At 37.1% G+C, this 25,888-nt stretch overlaps 1 protein-coding gene across 1 annotated transcript in view; it reads left to right on the top strand.

The window, feature by feature from the left end:
- The window catches only part of LOC122332270 (sickle tail protein homolog), a 45,679-nt gene that overhangs the window by 15,862 nt on the left and 3,929 nt on the right, over window positions 1-25,888 (top strand). Inside the window, 16 exon segments of the mRNA XM_043229561.1 lie at window positions 2,333-2,531; window positions 4,727-4,820; window positions 12,887-13,638; window positions 16,081-16,185; window positions 16,476-16,525; window positions 17,383-17,546; window positions 17,671-17,846; window positions 18,787-18,923; window positions 19,383-19,530; window positions 20,566-20,998; window positions 21,083-21,299; window positions 21,377-21,675; window positions 22,252-22,404; window positions 23,088-23,192; window positions 24,508-24,582; window positions 24,849-25,887. Coding sequence (XP_043085496.1) covers window positions 2,333-2,531; window positions 4,727-4,820; window positions 12,887-13,638; window positions 16,081-16,185; window positions 16,476-16,525; window positions 17,383-17,546; window positions 17,671-17,846; window positions 18,787-18,923; window positions 19,383-19,530; window positions 20,566-20,998; window positions 21,083-21,299; window positions 21,377-21,675; window positions 22,252-22,404; window positions 23,088-23,192; window positions 24,508-24,582; window positions 24,849-25,887 — 4,146 coding nt within the window.

Here is a 25,888-nt window from a genome sequence, read left to right as displayed (position 1 = left end):
TATTATACTTTTTTATTGTTAGATTTTTTTTGTATTTAAAATAAAGCTCAAACTAAATACATAAACATTAAATTAAAAGCGTAAATGAAAATGAATTTAAAATAATATTTAAGTTTGAGCTACTGAAATAAAAAGTAGAAATAAAAAAATCTAAAATGGCAAAAGAACATAACGAAAATGCCAACAATTTAACTAAAATAAAACTCTAAATAAAAAACAAAAGCTAAATAGAGAATATTTAAAAATAATATAATAGTATATAAATAATACAAAAATAACACAGATCCAAATATCCCAAAAAATATTTTTCGGATATCTTTTCTTTTTTAAAAGGTGGGAGGTTGCTGAAATCTGAAATATGCTCCATTTGAAAATAAGAATGATATATAAAAATAATCCATGTCTTCAGTTGCACAACAAGACAGTGGGATGATATAAGAATACATTTGTTATTAGAATTTATTACATTTGTCCGCAGTAAACAGTATGAATGAATGACTAAAATGTCTCATGTGGTTGCATTAAATTTCATACGATTAGAAGCTTTTGCTTCTGAGAGTTTTCAATTTTGGCAGAGATTGTTTGTATGTGATTGTGATGAAAGCAGTCATTCAGTTGTGGCTTGGCATTTTGCCCAAGGTGCTCGTCTGAATTATATGCTGCTGATTGTTTGATGCTCTGTAATTAGCTATTAATGTTTGTCATTAGAGTGAAATTGTAGGGTAGCATTTCAGAAACTATTCCAAACCAAAGTGAGTTAAATGAAAAAAAGTGTGTCTAAAATAGTGGGAAACGTTTGGGATCTCACAATTCGATTTCATTTGAATTCATTCTCAATTCCCATATATAGAAAGTCCTTCTTTTTGATCTTTGCAAACTGAGCGACCATATTATCGCACACCATTGTATAGACTACATTTTCAAATGTTCTCTCTGAGCTGCTTTCATCTCAATGAAGGATACATGAAATACTTTATGTGACTTATATCGCCAGAATTCCTAAAATACAAAAATAGGTCTGCTTTTCTTAACTTGGACATAATCATCCAACATTCTTTTTTTAATCAACATGCAGATCTACTTTGGCTACATGAATGATCGTACAGAGCGGAAACATAGCAATTGAGAGAGAAATATAGATACATTCAGCGTCTCGTTTCAGTGTTTGCTTTCTGTTTGATTGACAGTTTCGTAGTAATCACTGGAGGTAAGCAGACCGGTTTTCCAGACACCATCACAGCTGTTTACAAGTACAGCAAATGTTCCCATTCTCGTTATCTATCTGTCTGTCAAATAATAATGTTTTATAATACACATTTCACATACATTCTTATAGTCAGCATAAAAATGTCACATTAGGACAAACATAAAACTCCCTCCATCCATCCCGGGAACATTCTACCACACCCTACTGCTCTTCCCACAGGATTTTACACATCCACGCATACAACTGGGTGGATACCTCATAGAGTGTCTCGGAGGAAGAGATAACTGGCTAATCAATATGTACAAATGCATGACGCGTCAGTGATATCATCTGACATTGCAAGTGTTTAATAATCTTAATGGGACACTCCAATCCAAAATGAAAATTTTGTGATTAATCGCGTATTGTTCCAAACCCGTAGAAGCTTAGTTTGTCCTTGGAACACATTTTAAGATATTTTGGATGAAAAGGCTTGTGACTGTCCCACTGGCTGCCAATAATGAACTCTGTCAAGGTCCAGAAAACTGTGATAGACATTGTCAGAATAGTCCACTGTGGTTATGAAGTGACACAAGCCTCCGGGTTTTCATCCAAAAATGTACAAAGGTGGGGAAGTAACAACACGGGGTAGGTGATTCATTACAAATTTATTAGCACTGTTAAATTTGTTTGATTGTTCATACAGTACATGATTTAAAAACAGATTTTAAAGTGTTAGTTCACACGAAAATTAATTTAGTCATTAATTACAAACGCTCATGTTGTTCTAAACACATAAGAGCTGTGTTCATCTTCAGGACACAAATTAAGATATTTTTGATCAGATCTGAGTGCTCTCTGACCTTCCGTAGACCCAGTAGCTTTGTGAAATTACAGTTGAACCACTGATGTCACATGGACTTTTTATAGATGTCCTTGCTCCTTGTTTAGAACGACGTGAGGGTGAGTAATTAATGACATCATTTTCATACTGGGTACCCTAAGCCTTTGAGTGTTGTGTTCTTATTTATTAGGACAAAATACTACAGAATTTTAGTCGCCTAGTTGCAAGTGGTTGCTTGAACGCTTAAATAATGCCTTGAACTTTTCTCACCCTGTTTTTTCTCTCTGTTTTTCTTTTTCTAGGGGTGTTGTATCTGCAGTATGGAGATGACACAAAGCAGATACGCATGCCTAATGAGATAACAAGTGTAGATACAATCAGAGCTCTGTTCGTTAGTGCCTTCCCTCATCAGCTCAACATGAAGATGCTAGAGTCGCCCAGCACAGCCATCTACGTGAAAGACGAGACCAGAAACATGTACTATGAGCTCACTGATGTCAGGTGAGTGTGTGAGCTTCAGCCTGCTTAAAATTTCAACAGCTTACAGTACTATCTTCCTTCCTGATTCCACACGGCCCGCTTCCTCTAAGTTTTGTGAAATCGCTTAACATAGGAAGTGACCTTCTTCGAAGTCCAAATGCGCCTCTGTTTCCTTTTTCTATCGTTTTTCCTTGAGAACCAATGGTAATTCATTCTCACATGGATTAATTTTTAGAGGAAATATGTAGTTGAAAATCAGTCTTCTGTTATCATTTACTCAACCTCACGTTGTTTTCACCTGTAGGGCTTTCTTACTGCTTGCGGAACACGAAATAAAAAGTTTAGCAGAATGTCCGTGCTGTTTCTTTTTCCAAATTAAAAGACAAAACAACAAAAGTCTCTGAAATGTGTAATAAACGTAGTCCATTCAACTTTTCCAAATCTGCTGTCGTATGATAGCTGTATGTGAAGAACACATTGAAATTCAAGCTTTATTTGCTGAAAATGCTGTCGGACTTTCAAATCTTATTTGCGATGCTAAGACTTCATATGGGTTTGAATAGCATGACAGTGAATAAATGATGGCAGACTTTTCGTTTTGTGGCAGAGTTATTGTCTTATATGGAACTATAGCTGTGAAAAGGTTTAGTAATATTTCTTTGAAACAGCCTAGACTGTAAGCAAGCCACCCTCGCTCACGTACATATGAAGAGAGCATTGCATTTAGATTTCATTTGAACCGAATTACTGTCTCATACCTCACCGCATTTGTTTGTCTGACTTTAAACCAATAAACCTGACTGTCTATCATATATCACCCACCAGCACAGCTAATGTTAACATAACACTTACGTCAGACTTCAAACAAACACTCCCACATCTCTTTCACTCTCATTCTCTGATCTTTCGTTTTTTACCTCCACCCTCAGTCTACAAACACTTGTCTGTACATTGCTTACCTTACCGTATCTCTGTAACTATTTGCGGAATTATGGTTAAAAGCAAAACCGATTCGCATTTTAAAAAACCCATGTAATGAAACCTGGAGTTTTGCGACTTTTAGTCCATATCTATGCCTTAGCATCTGCTAAACTTATACACTGCTGTTGTAATAAATGTTTTTGTGAGACGTCTTTTATTCTCACCAGGGCTGTGTTTATTTTAAAATGCAATAAAAGTAGTATTATTGTGAAATATTTTATGAAAGATTTTCCATTAAAACGTATTGGCAGAGCAAAACGTTTAGCAGCCATTACTCAGTGTCACGTTTTTTCAGCATATTAATACGAATTGCCCATTAAATATTAGTTTTATATTATTATCAATGTTAAAAAGTAGCATTATAAATATCTTTACTATTCATTTTTTATCACTTAAGTTAATGCATCCTTGCTAAGTAAAATATTAATTTAGAAGAAAAAAACTAAAACATGTAATCCACCCCAGTTCCTTAAAACATACAGCTTCAGCTCATCAAATACGTCAGTATAAGAAAAAATCAAGTGACTGCCAACAGATTTCATGGGGTCTGTAAAGAACTGACCAATCAAAGCCAAACTGAATCATTAACTTTGTTTCCTCAGATCTGATGAAATTAACAATAGTGACTCATGGTCATATTGTCCTGTGTAGACAGAGGAGCAGTCCATCTCCTTACGTTTCCAAGGTGACGTAACTTGCACTTTGATACGTCTTTTCTATCAAGGCTGTAAATCTGAATTACAGCCACATGACCATATATCAGACTTCAGGAGAAAGAAGCTCACGTTGCTTTACACAACTAGGCTTCAAACACGGAGCTATCCTGGCCGACTTAAAAACATAAATAGACAACCTTGGTTAATTAGTAGACAGTTAATGTTTTTGCTCAATGCTGTATTAGTAAATCATTCTTGGAACCTAGAGAGAAGCGAAGTCTGGACATTAACGGACATCTCAGACATGGATGTTGTCTCGGAGAACCGTAGCTTCTCACCTCCATCTCCAATTTCTCGCTCCAGCTCGCCTGTGTCTCTCAGTGAATTGCTTCATTCTCGCGATTCCTTCGACCTTTCTCGCTGTCACTCTCCGCTCTCACGTGTCGACATCTCATCAGCCCTTGTGCACCCCGTTGTAGCAGAGCTAATGGGCCGACCATCGAGGCACCGTGGCCGACCCCGTTCGGATGGTGATATTTGGTCTGCATATGTAACCGATTTGGATTTTTCCCAACACAGGAGCATCACAGATCACTCGTGCTTGAAAGTGTACCACAAAGATCCAGCGCACGCCTTCAGTCATGGAGCCCGGCCAAGCAATGGAGACGCAAGGGTGAGTGCCAACCTAGTGAGACAAAAAGGCTTAATGGAGAAATCTTCTCCTGAAAAAATGAGATTGGATTTGTATTTGAATTATGTGATAACTTTTGGAGTTTGGGTTTTGTTAAGGATGGGTATGGATTGTTGACAAGCCACCCAAAAACTGTTTTGTGAGTTTTAGTAGTCTAGCTACGCTACTGTTCAAAGGTTCGGGGTTAGTACAGTTATAAAATGGTTTTAAATTGAAGTATTTTATGCTCAACAAGGCTGGATTTATTTGTTTTTTTTTTGCTTTAAAAAAATTTATTCTTCTTGTGATAGCAAACATGAATTTTAAGCAACCATTGCTTCAGTGTCGCATGGTCCTTCAGAAATCATTCCAGCATGAAGATTTGATCCTTAATAAATATTTGTGAAACTGCTTAATATTTTTATGAAAACCGAGATTCTTGGATGAATAGAAAATATAAAAAAGAACAGCATTTATTTATTTGAAATAAATCATCAAATGTGATGTAACCTTCCTGGATATAAATATGAATTTATGTAACAAGTATATTTATTATTAATGCAAATTATTCAGTTTTTCAGTCAGTTTAGGTACCAAAGATATAATTGTGAAACTTGTAGATTAGCTAAAGATTTACCAGTGTTGTTAAATTATTCATTATTATTTTAAAGATTAACTTCAATCTAGAAGAAATGAGCATGAGCATTGAGCAATATATTTGTACAATATCAACTAAATATCTGGTATCGATTTTTACCAATAAATAAAAATCCCTAATATCGTGTACCATGTAATTACGATACATATCATACTTAACGACCATGTGCCTGGTAGACATGACCTTAAACATACATAAGTACAGAGTGCCTGCCTATTTGTTCAGACAGCCCACTAACTACTTGATTTTGAAAATATGCTCTTCTGCAATGCAAAACTCCTCTGTAATGCCCACATGTTGCCACTTTTTTGGCATGCTCAGAAGAAAGAACGAACCGAGGGCATTATTTAAATAACAGGTCCCTACTTGGCCTCCAGTTTTCAGTTGGGTCGTCTCCAGGGGTCCCTCTGCTCTTCACAGTTAGAGTCACCCCCACCCCGGTCACCCCATTCCAATCCTTTCATGTCCGTCTTTGTCCCCCGGGCCTAATTTCAGGGGGATTGGATCAGGATTGAAGCAGAATTGGTGGAAGCACTGAATAGAAAGCAAAGGCTTTTTCCTCGTTCCTTTTCCTCCCATAATCCCCTCTAATCTCTTGCCATGCCGGTCGTGTTTGTTTGGCAGTGATGTAACGGAAATTAGATCGCAAGGCTTTCATTTTCTCTGTGTGTTTCCCCAAATTTAACAAGGTAGCCCCAGACTTTTGTCTGTGGTAATCCCCGGTCTGGCTTTGACCAACTCGCAAAGCTAATATGCATTTGATTAGAGCTTTAGACACTGCCATGAGAGCCCTTAAGGGAAGTTCCAGGAAGTGAAGGACTTTACTCACTATATTTTGTTTGATTTTTGTTTTAAGGCTCTTATTAACATTTGTGTCGCTTTCAAGAGTATGCGTGCAAAGTTAGAAGTTGAAAGGCTTATTGTTTGTGTCACATGTCCGTGTCTAAGTGGATTAAAGTATGCTGTGTGATGACTTACAGTTGTATACGTACACATAACAGAGAGAGAGAGAGAGAGAGAGAGAGAGAAGGAATACAAAAGATAGAAACTATTATCTAGTCTCTGACAAGAGAGCGAGAACAAGCTGTACAGACAATTGCCAAAGTTCACAGAAACAGTGTCAGCGTTTGTCATTGAGACATTTTACAGAGAAGTCAAGATAGGTTAAAGTACAGCTCTTTAATGTGGCATTATCACTGTGCTTTGTATGTTTGTGCAAGTGTTTGATGTTGGGTCGTCCACCAGTTCAGGTAAAAATGATGTCAAGATAAGTCTAACCAGCAAGAAACTAACAGAGCTGTGTTGTTGTGGTGGGGTTCCTCTTAAAAATCCTGTTCCACCTTTAAGAGGTTATTGCATAACAGCTATCAAGCCTTCAGGTTTTGTGCAAGTTCTCACATGCTTTACCATGTGAGCGACACGGACCGTAGGTTTGACGCCCAGCTCATATTGTGTGTCTGTAAAAACACAGCAGCCACTTTGCACGGATAGGATGTAAAATAAAACTTGAAGACGTTAATATATGTATTTTGCAAAAATGATTAGTGAAATAAGGTCTTTAACTGTCCATTTTGGAGAATGCTTTTTTCCAATTTGAGATGTTTAAATGCATCAGAATATTGTTTTTGTGGATTATGTGAATAAAAAAGACATTTTTGTGTGATTTTAAGTACCATGTTATTACAGAGACCCCGTTTACGCAAATGTGTTTTAAAACAGCGTTTTAGATGAAAAATCTCCATTTTGGTCCGTTTACACTGAAATACAACCCCAGGGTTTTCAAAATAAAAAGGTCTGCAGTGTTTTGAAAATGCCAGAATAGTGTAAACGAGGCATAACTGTAGCAAACGTCATGCATTTTAAAGCAAAAACGCACTAGTGTAGACGTGCTATAAGAGAGAAGTGCAGGTGAATAATGCATCCAAGATACTTTTCAGACAATGCAGATAGCAGTTAAATAACAGCTCTCAAAGCTTTGTATTTTGTGCCTCTTATACTTTATTTATGGAGTTATTAGTTTTTAGAAATGCTGGTCTGTATATATCTATAGCAGAGTGATGTTTTGAATGTCTTAAAAAGCCTAGACTATACTATGCGATTTTTGCCCTTGATTTTACTGTCTGAACAAGTTGGCTCTAGTTGAGGAAAGTCTGTAGATTAAAGCTGACAGATTCCACAGAAAACTGGGTAGTGCATGATAGTCACAGACTCCGATTTATTAGCTTCAGGCTTTGATTCCATCCGGTCGGAGGTTATCAAACATGTTTGATATTTATAGCCGATTTTAGAACATTTGTTTTCATTTTTCATGCGTCTCCTTAGCAACAAGGCGAACGTTTCTGCTTGAGTTTGCTGTGATCGGAAGATTTTTTAAGTCTGGTAGTGTATGATCCTCAGTCGTTAAGCGTATGATGCCTAGTGTTTTAAATATCTGTGCAGGTTTTAATAGTCTTGTAGTGTATTACATCTTGGCGGCACATGTGGCTTTAATCTCTCGTCATCCAATTAAAAAGCAGGAAATCTAAAACGTAGCACTTTCGTGTCACATGAGAGTCCTTCTGCTCCTTCAGTCTTCCCACTCTATGGAGATCGGAAACATTTGATGATAACACACAGCAGTGGATGTTTATAAACAGTGGTCCTTGAATGCATGGAACCTGAGTGTGAATCAATATGTCAATGAAAACCTTAGGACATAATTATTTGTTCATATGTAAAATAAGACACGTGGTTAATGGTTTATTGACTCGTCTTTGTCAGGCATGACAAGCTAAATGACACAGTGTATAAATATGGAAATAAATACAGTAGGGAAGATTGCCTGCAAATATCCTAGTCTAATTGTGTTTGGTTCGGTAATTCAAATAATTTGAGGTTGATTTGAAGCCAGAACACGCATACATGCTGATGTTTTGACCACTGTTGCTATTGTAACTGTCAGGGGACAAGAGATCCATTATGTTTTCATCCGGAGCTTATATTGAAGTACACTTACACACACGTGTGAATAAGCAAACGCACGTACACAGAAACACATGATCAGGCCTTTTCAGTTCAAGCAGGCATGGAGATTTAACTCAGACTGATTTAACAGACCCGCACCTGTTCAAACACACTATTTCTGTGTCAGAGAGAGGCTTGATCATCGTCGAAAAATTCCTGCTGAAACTTTAGGCATAAAACAAAGTAAATGCTATGCAGCAGAGTGAAAATGTATTTCACGCACTGAAATAATAGTAAAATACCAAATGACCGAAATCTGTTGTTTAATTTTATAATATAGTGAATAAAAGATAAAGTCATATGATGAATTAATATTCATTGCAAGTAGCTTTTCCACAAGCAAATAGTTTTATTCACACAAATACAAAATGGCATCATGAGAACACAAATGACTTCAAGGTAAAGCAATAAACATTAAGTTAGCAATAGCAGATGAAATGTACACTATAATAAAATAAAGGTGTTTTTGTCTAAATGCAGTTCCATAAAGAACCTTTAACATCCGAAATAACTTTTTTTGGTTTCACAAAATGCTCTTCATATCATAAAAAGGTAAGAAATAGATGGGTCATAAAGAGCCTTTGCTTAAATAGTTCCTTGTTGAACCAAAAATCGTTATTCTGTGGCATCGCTTTTAAGAGAGAGACTTCTATAGGTTAAAATTAGTCCGTTTGCGGTTTCCCACTGATGCCATGGTATTTTTTACATACAGTATTTTACTGTAGAACTATATGAAATGTCACATTAGATATATTATAGCTTTTCAAAGAAACTTTTCACTGCAACAATTTTGTTGTATTTTAGTATTAAAATTCAAAAGAGCATTTGTAACTGTGTTGAACATGCATCTAATTTAATTAAAGTGATTTAATCAGATTATTTAAACTGTAATGCAAACTTCTAGATATGAATCTCTGTATCCACACACACACACACACACACACACACGCCTGAGCTCATATGCATGCAGCTGTGTGTGTCTCAAGTCTGTTAAAACAGCAAGCGGATTATTGTGCAGCGTGACTGACCACAGTTTACAGACGACTGTTAATTTGAAACAGACCAATAAAAACCAGTGCAGTCTGCTAAATTTCGCATCAATGCATGGTCAAGTCTCTTTTGACTGTCTGCAATTTGCAATTTGCACCAAAAACTGACTGAAGTTTTGCATTTGCAGCAAGCAAATCTAAAATCGATCATCTCACAGGTCTGTGTCAAAAGGCATCTTTTTCCTACACTTAAACTTTCTGGTTGTAGGTTTTGCCAAGGCCTTGTGGCCATTTATCTGAGATAAAGAAAGCAAGAGGAGCAGAAAATTAGTGGAAAAAGGGGGCATCAGAATTTGTCTTTAATCCCTCTTGGGCCAAATTCAAACCAAATGTTCTCATTCCGTCATCTTTTGATTTCTTTATTTATCACAGGTTTAATGTTTCATGTCAGCCTTCCTCCAGCAAATTCTCTACCTTTTAAGGTAATGCACAGAGAAAACCAAGAGATGAGAACTTGGAGAGGTTGAGACAGGCAAGAACTTTCATGTTATTCAGACAGTGTTGCTCAGGTAACATCTGGAGGTGGTTTGTATGCCTTCTACTGTATCAAACTCCAACAAATCAGCTCTCTGCTCTCTGTCCAACACACACACACACACACACAAACACAGCACTGCCATTAGTATTTTTTTAATGGTTTTAAACCTGTTATTTTATCTTTTGCTGTATTGTGTTAGTAGGAAAGATCAGTTTACATTTCCAAACATTTCTTGTGTCGTTAACTGTAAAAACCCAGTGCTATAGCTTTGCAGGTAGTTCTTCTGGATTTAGTCTGGATTTAGTTTTTTATGTCATTCTAGATCAGACTGGATAATGATGAGACCAGGTCTCTGTGTGGAGCACTAGTTGTTTTTCACATTTGAGCCTGGATTATTACAATGAATGTAATATTTCCTGCGGACATACTATACAGCAAATTAATAGAAATAACTGGCTTAAAACCCCTTTTTTTACTGTGCATATATATATATATATATATATATACAATAATATATTAATATAATTTATTATAATTACAATAAAAATATTGGAATGGTTTCTAAAGGATCAAATGACATGGGAGATGTATAGCTGCAGAGAACATTTTATTTAATACATGATATTTAAAAATATATTAAAATAGAAAGCGGTTATTTTATTCTAAAATCCCAGTATTGGCAGGAAATGCTGGACATGTCCACGAGTTCTGGCGGAAAATGTCATTCAAAATTTTTCTGTGTTTATAGTGGTAAAAGTGGTAAAAGTGGCGAGTGAATTGCATATTTATTCATGGGATTCACCACCATGGTGATATGATGTTGTAAAATAGCATGCTGCTGTCCTGAGGCACATAAAGCCTTGGAAGTCTCACCTGTTCTGGGTGTAGCCTGAACGCTGACTCACCCCAGCACAATACTTTCATTGTTTGAGATTCAGAGAAGCAGGGCAATGTTTCGAACCAAGGAACATCATTCTGTCATCTTACTATTATTTTATAAAGCTCTTTGGCGTAAAGATGCGTTCTTGTCTGTTTCTTCTGTATGTCTCTACTTTGTTTTCTATTTTTGGTTAATGCAGACGTATTCAGAAAATAATTGCTTTGCTGTTTACTTCCTTCATGGGAAGCTGCCTCCTAAGGTGTATATGAATTAAAATGGAACCTGCTTTGATTTGGTACTGTTGCTTTAAATGAGTAACTGGTTTAAAAAAGGCTTTGTGCTAAAAAAAAAAAAATGTGGCCCCGAGGTGATGGAGAAGTCTGAATGAGTGTTTTGTTTCTCTGTCACTTTTACCAGCTAAAAATACAGCACACATTTAGTTTCACTCTAAACCAGTTTTTCTTTAAATTCTGTTCATCGGTCATATTGTTTTTCTTGTTGCTCCTCATTGCTGAGTTTGGAGCCGGATGCTTCTGAGTCTGTCTAGTATCCTCGGGCGTGAAGTTATGCATTCTGAAGTGCACTGATCGGAAATCTTTCATCCACTCAGATCCTATCTGAAATCTCAGTAGCTTATTCTTTTATTTTTGTTTCATGCAGTTACTTAGCAGATCCTGGTACAACTTTTTAAGCGGTCTTTAAAGTGGTCATATGTTCATGTTTTTTTTCCTGTCTCCATCTGTTATTGCTTTTTATTTTTAAATGAATTGGCGGCTGCTTATCTTGTCATTGTTTGTTTTTAGTAGATTGTGGTAAACCGGTAGCGTTGCTTTATGGATGCGGACTCTGTTTAATGCAATACTTCATCCGCCTATGCCTTTTAATTACATTGGGTGATGCATATAAGGCATGACCACCTATGTCTCAGTGCACACACACACACACACATGCTTGCATAGTTTTTCCAAACTACGAGCTTCCATCTGAAGCGTATTAGTGTGATTAGTCTACTCTGAGGGACCTTCTTGGGTGGTCAAGTCAGAGCAGACTGCCCATGTGTGCTGCCTGTTTAAAAAAACAGCATAGTTACAGGTGCTTTAGATGGAGTACAATGACATATTATTTGATCCAAGCAGAAGGGTTTTTTTTAAAAACCGTGAACACTCAGCGTTTCTTTCTTTGACTTTTAGGCCTTTCTTTTCACATGTGAGATGGAAATGTAACACTTCTTTCTCACTGTGATGAATGAACAGAAAAGCCCAAACCAGAGCACTGAAGATCACATGGACCTCATTTTTGTGTTTATACATCAGTGTTGTTATTGTTGAGTGAAAAACTAAAACTGTTAAAAAATATTTTCATTTTCAACTGAAATGAAAATGATAATTGTCTAACAATTAGAAAAGTTGAAGTGCTAAAATTGCCAACCCCCCACAGAAAAAAAAAAAGTTAAATAGAAATGTAAAGCTAAAAAGGACAAAAGCACATAATAACATTTCTAAAATTAAAACTGAAGTTGAAATTTTTAATAAATCTTATTAATTAAAAATGTTTAATATAAATGTATTTATTGTATTTATGTTTAACATACAAAGTGTATTGTTTTTGGAATTAAATTCGTTTTTTTTACATTATAATTCTAAATGTAGAAATATATTAAGAAATATAGTTTTTTTTGAGATTTCACAGTGTATCATTTTGTTTATTTTTGTATTTATTTTCTTTAAAACCCACTTACAAAATACAGGCCATTTTACCAAATACTGTTTTTATCAAATACTACTTTTTTGACTGCATCACATATTTGAATGTGTTTTGTGCAATAAATTTTTTATATATATTTTTTATCTTAACTTAAGCCGGCTGAAAGACCAACCAGACCAGTAAACTAGTTTAAGCTTTTTTATAAGCCGTTTTAATTCCAACATTTTTGAAATGTTTTCTCGTTTTTTTAGTGTGAAATGCTTTAAATCTTTTAATGTTCTTTTCTCTCTCAATCAGGTTCACAGAGAGATGATATATGCTGGACCGAGTGGTCATCCTCTCCGGCAGCCCCCGATGGGTCCTCCTCCGCCCCATATGCAGGGCTCCATGTCCCCTACCACACCTCATGCGATGCCTCCCTCCCCATCCCGTATCCCCTTCGGCCCGCGCGCCTCAGGCGGTGGGGTTGCCACGATGCCACGTGAACGAGCAGGACACACGCTCCCCGCCCCCCCCCGTGCATCCTCCCCCTGCCCGAGCGCCATCCTTGAGCGGCGCGATGTCAAACCTGACGAGGACGTAGCTGCGAAGAGCATGTCGCTGCCCGCCCGAGCCGAAAGCCATTATGCTGATCCCTATATGTTACATCATCACGCCCGGCCCCCTGACACGGTAGACCACGCCTACCACCGCGCCACCATGCGCTCTTACAGTAACCCCGGCGTTCCCATAGAGCCCGCAGACCATCCTTCGCTCTTCCGACAGAAAAGCAGGAAGTACACAGACAGCCAGCTACCCATGCTAGGCTCCAAAACCCCACCCCCTTCCCCACATCGGATGGGCGAGATGCGAGTGATGGACATTCACACAATCCAACCGCAAAGTTCCATGACTCTGGAAAGGGCGTCACCTATCAGACAATCATTTCGTAAGGAGGCTCCTCTTGCTATGGACACCATGGTAAAGGCAAGGAGTGGCATGGGGTCCCCGGCCACCCCTGATCTTCAGGTTCACAATCCTCTTGCCCCCCCAGCAGACCCTCAGACACGGTAAGTCGTTATTAAGAGTAAACGGAATATATTGAAGCATGAAAATAACTAACTTTCCTACTACAGCATCCCAGTATACATCAGCATCTGTGATATGTTCATTCATATTCTAACTCTGCATCGGTTTTTGTTTTCCACTGCATCATGGCATTCCCTAACTGCACCCAAAACACATCGACAATGTCTTGTCTAAGTACTAGCATATATTATTGTATGTGCCTGTTAACGTTTAAATGGACATTTTTAACCAACTAGTTGAAAACTCTAACCAACATCCAAAAGAGAGTAAAAAAAACTATAAATTACTCCTCTGAAATAACCTAATTATTATATTCAACAGTCAAGATCCATACTGAATGCTGCTAAAAAAGTAGGTCATATATTAAATATGCAGTACGCTTTTTTTGCATTATGATCATTGCAAATAAATTGAAGTGTTCACTTAATCAACAAATAGACATATACTGTATATTTAAACTAAATCAATAGGCAGTGCAGTACAAATAAATAGAAGCACAATAGCTTATTATAAGTAGTTTCATTTATAATGTTTACCCTTTAAACTGGTATCAAATTTCATACCGGTGTTGTCCTCCATAACTAGTGCTATAGAAAAAACTGTAAGCAAGCTATATATTGGTATATGACAATTTGACATTATATAGACTACTACACAAATGTGTCCGATTTATTCTAAATCAGAGTACTTTTAAACTTTCTAAGTAGAAAACAAACACATTTAAGGTGCCGTATGTAGAATTGACACCTAATGGTTGAACCAGGTATTGCAGAGTAAATTCAAAATACTGGAGAGGTCTCTGCTGCTCAGACTAGATGCACACACAGGTTGCCAGATTGACAACATTAACAGAAACGGGCGCACACAACGATGAATAAAATTAAAAATGCTGTGTTTTCCGCCAGCTGGCAACCCGGGGTGCTGAGTAAACGGACAGTGAGCGGGTTACACAGAACAAAACAAAGACACATTTTTAAGGGGGAATAACTCACTGTTGCATTGTTTTTCAGATAAACTTAATTTACTGCAAACATATTGTTATTTTTATGCTTTAGTACATTTACAAAAACCTCTGAATGATTTTGTTGCCCACTCCCAATACTTTTTAGCAATAATATGGTAGCTGCAGCGTTAATCAACTATATCCCTAGTTCAATTACATTTTTTTAAGGTTAACACTCCGTTTAGCTGGGTTTGTTTTCAAGAATACAGATTTACGTAACCTAGAAGAAGACTTTGAACTGCAATTCAGTCAGCTTTGTTTTACTGTGCTGGTTAACTCACCTTAATCGTACTCTTTATGTTTGTCTGTGCCTTGTAAGTTAGATTTATTGTGCTTGGCGATGTAGTCACTGGCTGAGAACAGTCAATAGACAGAGTCAACATGCTAAACTGTTTTTAAAGGGCAGAGCACATGCAGGCCAGACGTTTCTAACATTATCCTGTAGAGAAATAAAATAGTGGTTCGATGTGTGTGTTGGCACAGAAAGGGCAAATGGGCAGTTTAGCGTTTTTTTTTTTTTTTTTTTTTAAAGACTTTAGTTAATCATTGTTTGAAAAGTTAATGTTTTTGATTTATTTAGTTTTTTGTACATGCTACAAAGATCAGGAATCCTTTGCTAAATACCTTTTTTAGACTGACCTTAATTCAAGGAAGTCTTTTATAGTCTTTTAAATGTTGCCAAGATATTTTTTTTTATCTTTTTCTTTGTGCAGTTACACATTAAATTTCCAATTTATGATGGCAGCATAAAGGTAAACATTTGGGGTTGAAAAGATATATTTATGTTTTCAAAAAGTCTCATTCTCATTAAATATACAGTGAAAACAATATTTTTGTAAAATGTTATTACAGTTTTTTGTTATATATATATATATATATATATATTTTAATATAACTTATTGCAAAGCTTATTGCAATTGCACATAAACACATACATTTACATATTTTTGCACTAAACTTTTAAATGGGAATATATTTACACTGAAAGCGATGAAGCAAGTATTGCACTTGGTAAATTTTATTTCAAATTGTTTAAGCATTATTTTGCCAGAGACTGATAGTAAAATTTAGCCTGATGTCAGTGAGCTGATAATTATTTACATGTTATAGTCAATAACCAATAACCAATGGTATATTTTTGTAATAACATGTTGAAACCAAAGACTAACATCAGTTAGTTTAAGGCAGCAAGTGAATTTAGACATTATAATGTACAGTATGAAAATTTTACATATAGCAAAAATGTTATTTTAGCCAGTTAATATATCTGTCTTTTTATTAACGATGAATGAGCAAAATGGTCTAAGATAACTGTGCCTTCTCAGTAGTTACACGGCCCTACTGCTATTTCAACCCCCTCACCGGTCTCCACATATGCCCCATCAGTAGTAAGCATGCGATATGCTCTATCTCTCTGCAGAGAGAGAATGAAGGCCATGGAGGAGCAAATAGCCAGTCTGACTGGTCTTGTGCAGCATGCTCTCTTAAAGAGCCACAGCACTAACAGCAACAAGGAACACCCCAGGTAAGCAGGGCAGGCTGGGTAATGTAGTTCCCAGAATATCACATTGAGTAAGGAGGAATATGGTGGATTAAAGGTGGTGGTAATCAGTTTGAAAAAGACTTGGTGGGCTATATGGCTACTAACTATGCATGAACTAAATGAACTCATTCTCACAGTAACTCGCGCCTTTATGAATGGCAGTGTTTGTGCCACTGTAACACAAACTAACTGCAAGTGTTTGCAGAGTGATTTTATCTGTCTGTGTGTATACATGTGCATTCAGTGCATTTATATCTCTTGCGTCTTTCCAGTGAGAAACCAGTCAAATCTGGATCACCGGCTCACAGCACATCTAGCACAGGTAAATTTCTTCTCACCATTGCTTCCAGACCTCATCTAGCTGTTTCTAGCGGTCAACATACTCGTTATTAATAATATAAGGCAAATTCTGAACTTTGGATATCTCATAAACGTTTAATTTCACAAACCTTTGGGGAATGCCGCAGTGTGACCTTCTGAAGTGTGCATTTCACTGTGTAATATATGCAAAATTACAACATTATATTGTAATATTTCAATAAAATAGTATGATATATACATTGGCCTTTATATCAGCTAGACTGCCCTCTAAGATATTGGTACCGGCCATAAAACAAAAAACAAAAAAACAACAACATTGATCGCCAACTATTTGTGTGTGTGGAGGCTCTTGCAGCAACAGATTGCAATGCAGTGGCTGTTGTGCATCCCAAAAATTCGATCTCTCCCACTCATCTGTCACTCAGAATTGCAGCCTGCCACATGTTTCCCACTGTTTCCACACAGAGAGCGAGTCACTCAAACAGCATAAGCCACAAAAGAACAAACATGTCTACACGCTGTCTTGCGCACTCACATAAATATGTGCTTTTGCAAGAACTGACCTGAAATGCTGTACTTTCAGTTATGCTCAGTGGAGTTTGAAATGTAATCTTGGCTAACGTCATGGCCAAATATAGGTACAACAAATATCACAGGGCCAATTTATGTAAATTGGTATTTGTTAAGGCGCTTAAATCATCTCTTTAAATAAATTTTTTTTAATAAAGTCTTTTAAAATGTTTAAAATCTACAAAACTAAAATGATTAGATAATTTCTAGCAGTATGTCTTATTATGAAATACTTTTGTTTGTGATTGTAGGTTATGTTTTTTGTGCGTTTTTGTGTTTTCTGTTTAGGAGGTTCTCCCGTATTAGCACCAAAAATCGCTGCAGCGCCTCCTGAGCACAGCCCCGCCCCTACACCACCACTGGGCCCCGCCTCCTTGCATGTTAACCTACATCTGTTCAGGAAGAATGTCTCTGAGCTCCGCCTCCAACTGCAACATATGAGACAGTTACAGGTAATAAAAGTCAGTCAATATCATGAGAAATCTGCTGTTATATAATATGCATTTTGTCCCATATTTGTTTAACAGGTGAAGACGCAAAATGTTGCAAGATGAAGTAATTGTTTGTGTTTTTCAGCTTCAGAATCAGGAGTGTGTACGTGCTCAGATAAAGCGCGCGGAGCAAGAGATCAGTGCGAAGCTGGCTGAAATGCTGAGACGACAGGAAGATCCGACACAGAAACAGAGGACACTGGTAGAGGAAGAGAGACACCGATATCTCAGCATGCAGGAAAGAGTTCTCACCCAGTTGGGGTACGACACACACACACACACACACACACATACTCCATGGAATCTGAAATTAACTTTGCTGTGGGCAAACAAATGACTTTTTTTAATCATTCTTTGTACCGTCCATTACAGCCCCTAACTCATTGCCCTGTCCGTCCCTGCTGTGTGTAAAGTGTAATTAAATCCCACTTTAATTTAACTGGTTAACAAGCGTGATCTCCAGACAGCTTTAAACATGCACAACCGAACTCAGTGGGAATAAACACTAGGCAGAGATCAGGAGCAGCATTAACACTCGGTTTTCCTTGGTTTCACGCCAGTGCCCAGTCAGCAGAGGTCTCTGGGTGCCTGCGAGCAGTGAATCGTTGAGCCAACAAGGACAGTTTGACTTTTACATGTGTGGCAAACAGCAGTTTTCTCCACTCTGTGAAAGGAAACGTGGAACATTAGCAAATCGCCTCATCTTATATACCAAACATAATTTGTATAATGGTGTATTCAGTATGATGTAGAACATAAGTTAGTTTCAACATAAACTGTGATGTTTGCTTGGAACCCAAGATGAGTGTATAAAATCAGTAAATAAATAGTATAGCCCAATTTAACTGTTAAATTGCAAAAATAACCTTTTTTTAATGAGAGAATGAACTCTGTACCATTTAGGGAAAATACAACATATATAGAACCAGTGATATAAACAAGCATAGTCAAACATAAGCGAATTATTGTGGCCATAATGAAATAAATAATGTAACTTTTTTTTAGCAGCCACATTACACACTTGGTGGCAAAAATGTCAAGAGCGTAATGTGAAATCTACACTGCCCTCTTGTGTAACAACATTGTAATTTCAATATTGACCAGATGACTGGACAAAAATACAAGTTTATGCAGGTGTACTGTAATAATATAAGATCTCTGCATTGCTCTCGTCATAAGTGTCCCGTGTGTTTGTGTGCAGGGATCTGGAGCAGTACGTGGAGACACTGAGGACCGACTCCAGCCCTGCTGTGTCTCAGAGAGCCGTGACGCTGAAGGAGGTAGAGGAGGGAGCTGTCAGCCTGAGGAAGGTGGGCGAGAACCTGGCTGGACTGAAAGGTACAACATAAATGACTCGCTGAAATACCTCAGACAAACTGTTTCATGTAATAATCAATTTCGAAGCAACTGAACTTTGTTTCTTGTTAGTCAAAATGTCTTCCTTAGTTAAATTAAGTTGTTTTCTCTGTTATTAAACCTGCCCACGCACAAAAATATTACGTAACTGCGGGCCAGCTGTGTCCCTGGAGGTGTGAATGATAATTTATTTGCAATAAAGATTTTATCAAAGCTTATTTGTAGGTAACAGCTACAAAAACACCTTCTTGTTGTGGCAGGTGACTCTACTTGTCACTTGCTTGCAGTGCTATGATGGCACCTTTATATTGAATAAGCTCAAATTTGACACCTTCAAAGAAAATTCCCCTACCTAACTATGTATGTTTTGTGATGACTGACATGCAAAAACAAGTTAAATGTCAGAGAGCTTAGTAGCGAAACATCTTTTTTTCTCTTCAGGGGAGTTTCCAGCTCTTCAATCCCGTATGCGGGCGGTGCTCAGGGTGGAGGTGGAGGCTGTCAAGTTCCTCAAAGAAGAGCCGCACAAGCTTGACAGCATGCTGAAGAGAGTCCGAACTCTCACAGACACACTCAGCAACCTTCGCAGGTACACACGGAGAGAGAAAGAGAACGAGAAAGACGTTTCGGTTGGGAATATAAGATTGCGGTTAATAAAATACTTTATGACAAACTTTGAGGATCACCTTCTGATTCCAGCCATGTATCCGAGCACTTAGGGTGTTATGGGAGTGAATATGCAGTTTCTGTTCTCCATTTTTTATTCTGATTGTAATCATGCGTGAGCAGTGACTCTGTATAGGTTTAGACAGATGAGAGATCTGGAGCATCTGCTACTAGTCACTTCCTTTTTCCTCCGTGTCAGACCTTATCAGGCTCAAGACGGTTGTGAGCTCTCTATGAATGTGCGAATGCAATGAATATTGCCAGCACTGTGGAAAATTGTGTTTTGTTTGTTGTGTGTTTATGCTCCGCTAGCGGCACCAAATGTAATCGCAAAACTAAACAGATTTTTACACATTTTGGAGAAAATGTGCGCGAAATAGGTGGCTGCTAGCGTGTTTTGTGTTCAAAATGTTCTTTCCCAAGTCAAGATATGACTCAATATATTTCTCCTTTTCAGTTGTCACTAATCTTCCAATCAGGTGAAAACTAAATTTAAAATAAAAACTAAAGTTCAAATTAAATTACACCGACTTGTTTCCCTTTTTTATTCATATAATTTTTTTGTACTTACATTTTATTACATTGCAGTGCAATGTAATACTTGTATATGAGATTTAATTTGATTTTTATTCAATTTAATTAGATTGTATTTTAGATTTTACTTGCTGATTTTTTTTTCTTTTACCCTTTCATTTTAAATTTGAAACATTTTTAAAATGCCATATATATAAGTATTTATTTATTTATATTAAGTTCATAGTATTCATGTTGGTAGCACAAAGTTTGTTCATAACTCAGTTTTGTGCAGTACAAATAGGACACTCTAATACTCTTTCATTGTTTGTTCAAAGTACTGTTCAAAGTATGACAAAAATAAGATTGTGATTTTAAATTTGGTTAGATTTTGCTGTATTGTGAATAATTACCTTTTCTATTTGAAATATCATTTGTTCTTTAGGTCTGCCACAGATAGCCTGCTAAAACCCTCTGACTCTGTTTCCTCGACATCTGCCTCTGAAAAACCAGAATCAGCCATGGTTGAATCCCTCGAGACTGCCTCAGTTGCACCTCAGAGCTCCACCGTGAGGTCAGAGGTTATGACGTCAAACTCTGTGGTGATCCACCATGCCCAGGCTTCTCCGGTACCTTCGCAACAATCTCAGCAATCAACAGCACCCTCACCCATTCCCCCTGCCGCACTAAGACGAGAGTCAACCCCTTCACCCACCAAACAGCTCAAAAAACCCTCACTCGAGCAGACACCAATACCAAATAACAGCAGTAATGGAGTCTCTTCTAATGGCATTCATGGCAAAGGTCCTTCTCCAAACTTCATCGAGGAGATCCACGCAAGCCGCAGCAAGAACAAAAACAGAGCTGTGTCAATAGAGGTGAGTACCGTGCAGGTTAAACCAAATAAGTGAGGTAAAATTGTGCGTTCCATTATTTAGTTACTTTTTGATTGGTGTCTTCAGGCTGCAGAGAAAGAATGGGAGGAGAAGAGGCAGAACATGGGTCATTATGATGGGCAAGAGTTCGAACGGATGCTCCTGGAAGCAGAAGCTAATATGCTCAGAGGAATACCAAACCTTGAGGTGCCCATTGAACCTGAGGGCTGTCCTACACCGATTCCTGCCTCCCTGGAGGAGGTGGAAGAAAAAAATGAGCCCATGGCAGCACCAGCAGAACAGGGTAAGAGGCCGAAAGACACATTAGAGGTCTTGAGACAACTGTTGAGGTGGTGTTTATATTTAATTTTGTTTCTGCAGATGACAATCAGCCAAATTCTGAGAAACCTACTAAGACTGCTCCAGAGAAACCTCCCAAACCTCTGGAGAAACCAGTTAAGTCAGCTTTGGAGAGACCTCTTAAACCCAACCTATCCATCAAATCCAGCCAGGAGAGACAAAATAAGACTCAGGAAAAAGTTGTTAAGCTTCAGACCACAGAGAAATCCAACAAGTCTCCACCTCCACCCCCACCTCGACGAACCTACACCACCAACACCGGGATGACCACCACCCGGTCTGGAGAGGTCATTTACACTAGCAGGAAGGAGTCTGTTATGGTAAAAGTGTTTGCAGAACAGATTTTTTTACTGTGTCTGAAGTACAAAACTAAAATCATATTAATAATAAAAAGACAATATTTATGTACATGTATTAATAAATAAATATTTATTAAATAAAATATTAATAAATATAATTTATATATATATATACATACATACACACACATATATAATCACACACTTTTAATGACATAAAAATGTTATAAAATGAAATAATAAGACTTTATGCTCATTAGTTAATGCTAATGAATTCAATAATTTTTTGTATCTAACAATGAGCAATATATCTGTTACATTATTTATTAGTCTTTGTTAACATTAATTAATAAAAGCACAATCATTAGCTCAGCTTCATTCGTTAGCATTAACAGACAAAACACTGAATTTTAATAATACATTGGTAAATATTTTTAATTATTTTGTTATCTAATGGGGCTATCTGATGTTAACAATTACTGTAAAGTGTTAGAAAATAAATAAATAAATAATAATACAATTTTTTTATAAAATGAATATAAGGATTATTTAATTATATTTATTTTTTAATAATTATTAATATAACTCATTTTGTAGGAGGGTGAAGAGGAATCCAACAGTACAGTATCTCAGCCTGAACCAAAAACCTCTCCAGAGGTGAAGCCCAAACCCATTACCCCTCCACCTATCGCTGCCTCAGCTATTACTGAGGAAGAGGATGAGGGAGACAAGATTATGGCAGAGCTGCAGGTGAGATACACACATAAACTCACTTAAACACGTAAACATATACATGCACACTAATACAGACTTGTAAGCATAACTTCATGCTCCTAATGAGTATAAATGTTTATAAATGAACATGCTCACTTACCTTTACTAACTATAGGTGTCTTTATGTTTTGTTTGCTTGATGTGTTGGGTATAAAATTGCTTTGGTGTGGGTGGTATGATGCTTAAGGTATGCCCTGTGGCTCGTTCGGTGGAAGTTTCATTTCCCTTCCTGTAGATTAGTTTCTTTTCTGACATTCTATAAATTCACAACATTAATTCTATGCATTTTTTTTAAAAAGAAAACAAAACAGCTTTTTAAAATAATTAATAAAAGCATACAGGCTTAATAGGACAGAAAGTGTTATATAGTCAAAATATATGTTAAAGTCTAAATATATGCAAAAAGAATTGCATAGAAATAAAAATGATAATACTAAGATAGATAGATAGATAGATAGATAGATAGATAGATAGATAGATAGATAGATAGATAGATTGATTTTAATGACACTAAAATACATATAGGCAGATAATGTAATCTAATTTGATTAAATTAATTTAAGATCATTTCTATTACATTGTACAGTAATCATGAACAGGTTTGCCCAGTGGGCAAATTCTAATCTTTTATCCCCTTCCTCACAAATTCTTCTCTTCAGGTTTTCCAGAAGTGCTCTTTTAAGGAGGTAGGGCTCAAGGGTTTGGTAGAGCCACAGATCAGAGAGCTAAGACCTGGGGTCTTACTGCCCCTTAAAGATAAGAAGGTAAAGGATATGATGTCCTTTAGTAGACCCTCCAACTGCCTGCCTGTGCCAGCCGCTTGTCCCTGATGGCTGATCTTTGCAATGCTTGTATGGCTTTCTTCCCCTTTTGCTAACTTCCTCTGTACACTCTTGTGATGGGTATCTGACACACAAAAAATGTTCTCTCTGTTCTTTAAGTTTAAATTCTGTTCCTTTCCTTTTATTTCTGCTGAACTCATGAGCTGTGCTGATTGTAGTGATGTAGTGTGAGCCAAAGGGGGAAACAGATATGATTGGGTTTGTGTACTTTGAGTCATCCAATCAATAAACTAGATTTTCGACACTCTGCTGTCAAAGGGTGTTGTGTGTGTGTTTTCTTTTTTACATTTAGCATTTTAGTAGAAAATAAAAGTGTGATTTCAATTAGAGACAATTTAATTTGCAAAACTTACCTGAGGTTACATTTATGCTTTACGATGTACATTTAGAGGTTGAGTTATCTAACTGGGCATAGCATAATCAGATTGTCCTGGGCCAAATGTTAGAAATTTAGCAGACTTACTAGAAAGATCAGACTTACTTTAATGTACACATCTAGTTTTTTCTTCAAAAGGGTCAATGTCTAAATCATATGTATCAGTAGAAATGCAACTTGGATTGCTACTGAGAATTTTAGAGGACACTTTCAGCTAGCAGTCTGGAGTTCAGAATTTATTCTTTAATCTTCTCACTTTGCTGCATGCCTGCTACTGTATAAGCCTCCTTACTTATTTAATGGGTTTTCAGTCTCACTTTCTCTCTTTATCTTCATTTTCACAGTATTTTCTCACTGTCAAAACTGTACGGTGTAATATAGAATTTACAGCTGAAATATAACCAATAAGAACCTTGTTATGAGAATGGGAAAAGTTGAAAACTGTTGGTACATGCGATACAAATCTAAAATCACGTTTTCATTTTTTGTGCATAGTTTTGAGCATTTTTCTCAGATTAGATCACAATTGCTTTAGGTCTAGTTCCAGATTATTGTTTTAATCCCTATTTAGTTTGTTTTTCATTATTAAAGCCATTCATTGTATATTTTAAATGATTACTGTAGAGAAGCCAAATAATCTTTATGTACAGCTATAACATATCATTGGCATCATTCAGGTTAAAAAACATATCTTACGACAATTCCTAATATTAACAAATATTTGGATATTTAGGGTAGAATATATGATCTAAGAATGTGTTGCATCAAAAGCAGCCTAAATCTTTTCAGTGGTCTTAGAGTAGCTTATAGACTGCTTATAGACTTTTTTTGTGAAGTGATGTTGTTCCCCACAAACCACAGAATACTGAAAACCAAGACGACAAGAACCCTGATACAGATGAGAATGGCAACAATACAATTCGGCAGAGTCCTGGGGTGAGCTGCATTATTATCACATTATTATAAAATTAAAAAGAAAATAATCAAAGTATGATAGTTTAAAAAAGAACATTTAACTGTCATTTAACTGTTACTAAAATAGTTATGCAATAGTGTTCTGTGAATCCTCATAGTAGATTCAGTAATGGCCACGTCAATTGTAGAATATAATTAATACCGGGTAGGATTACTAACATTTATATTTGGCTCATGAAACTATACCTAATTGAAATGTCTTTTTTTCTGACCTTTGACCTTTTAAGGTCATCTACTATGTCACAGCTCAGATCGCCAAGGGAACTCCATCAGCCTCAGAGGAATCAACAGAACGTAGAGATGCATCACACTCTCCACCATCACAGGTGTCACATGTCAATGCTTCTGACCAATGCCAAAGCCAGCTGCAGGTATCCACTAACAAATTTGGCATCCTCAAAAGTAGCGGCCCAGCCAGCTCTTCTGCCGCTCTACAACAAAATCAGCTGTCTCGTTCAGCCTCGTTGAAGTCAAATCCACCCTCTCCGCTGGAAGAAGTTCCAGCTAGCCCCACCCAAGGAAAAGTTCATGTGGTCAAAGCTGCTCAAGTGCAGGTTAGCATAGAGGAGAGGGTAGAGTCTCCAACAGCAATGTGCTCACCAGTCACTTTTGAAAACACTGTACAGATTTCTTCTAAAGCAGTCCCTGCTGGGACAGATATAGCAAATCAGAAACTTTTATTTGGTTCATCCAAGGTGAAGGAAAAGAAATTTGAGGAAATTGAGGAAAATAATGAGGCCTCTCTCAGTCCCGATTTGTCAGGAGAAGAGCCACCTCCACCTCCTCCTGATAACTTTGCCTTTATGATCACTAACACCAAGGTACAAGCTCTTTCCACTGGAGAGTACCATCGGCTAGTCAATGCCAAAAAAGGTTGTGTGCAGACGGTAACTGTTGGCAGCAAACGCCCAAGTTCTTCTGAAAGTGGCACAGCATCAGGAGGTGATGTCTGTACTAATGGACCCACTGGTGCTGACAATGCCAGTAAAAAGCCAGTCATCATCATCTTTGACGAGCCAATGGATATCCGTTCAGCCTACAAACGCCTCTCTACTATCTTTGAATGTGAGGAGGAACTAGAGCGGATGCTTGCAGAAGAAAGAATAGATGAGGAGAGTGAGGAAGCTGAGGAAGAAGAATGGATTAAGGGAGTACAGGTTAAACAGAATGGAGATGGTAGGGATTCTGAAAAAAGTACTGTTTCAAATTCTCCTGCAGATATCACAGATGGTCAAGTCAGGAACTCTTCTTCATCCTCAACCTCAAC

This window comes from Puntigrus tetrazona, unplaced genomic scaffold (genome assembly GCF_018831695.1).
Source record: "Puntigrus tetrazona isolate hp1 unplaced genomic scaffold, ASM1883169v1 S000000008, whole genome shotgun sequence".
NCBI classification, from domain to species: Eukaryota; Metazoa; Chordata; class Actinopteri; order Cypriniformes; family Cyprinidae; genus Puntigrus; species Puntigrus tetrazona.
Note: the sequence above shows the minus strand (reverse complement) of the source record. Positions and strands in the feature narration are given on the sequence as shown.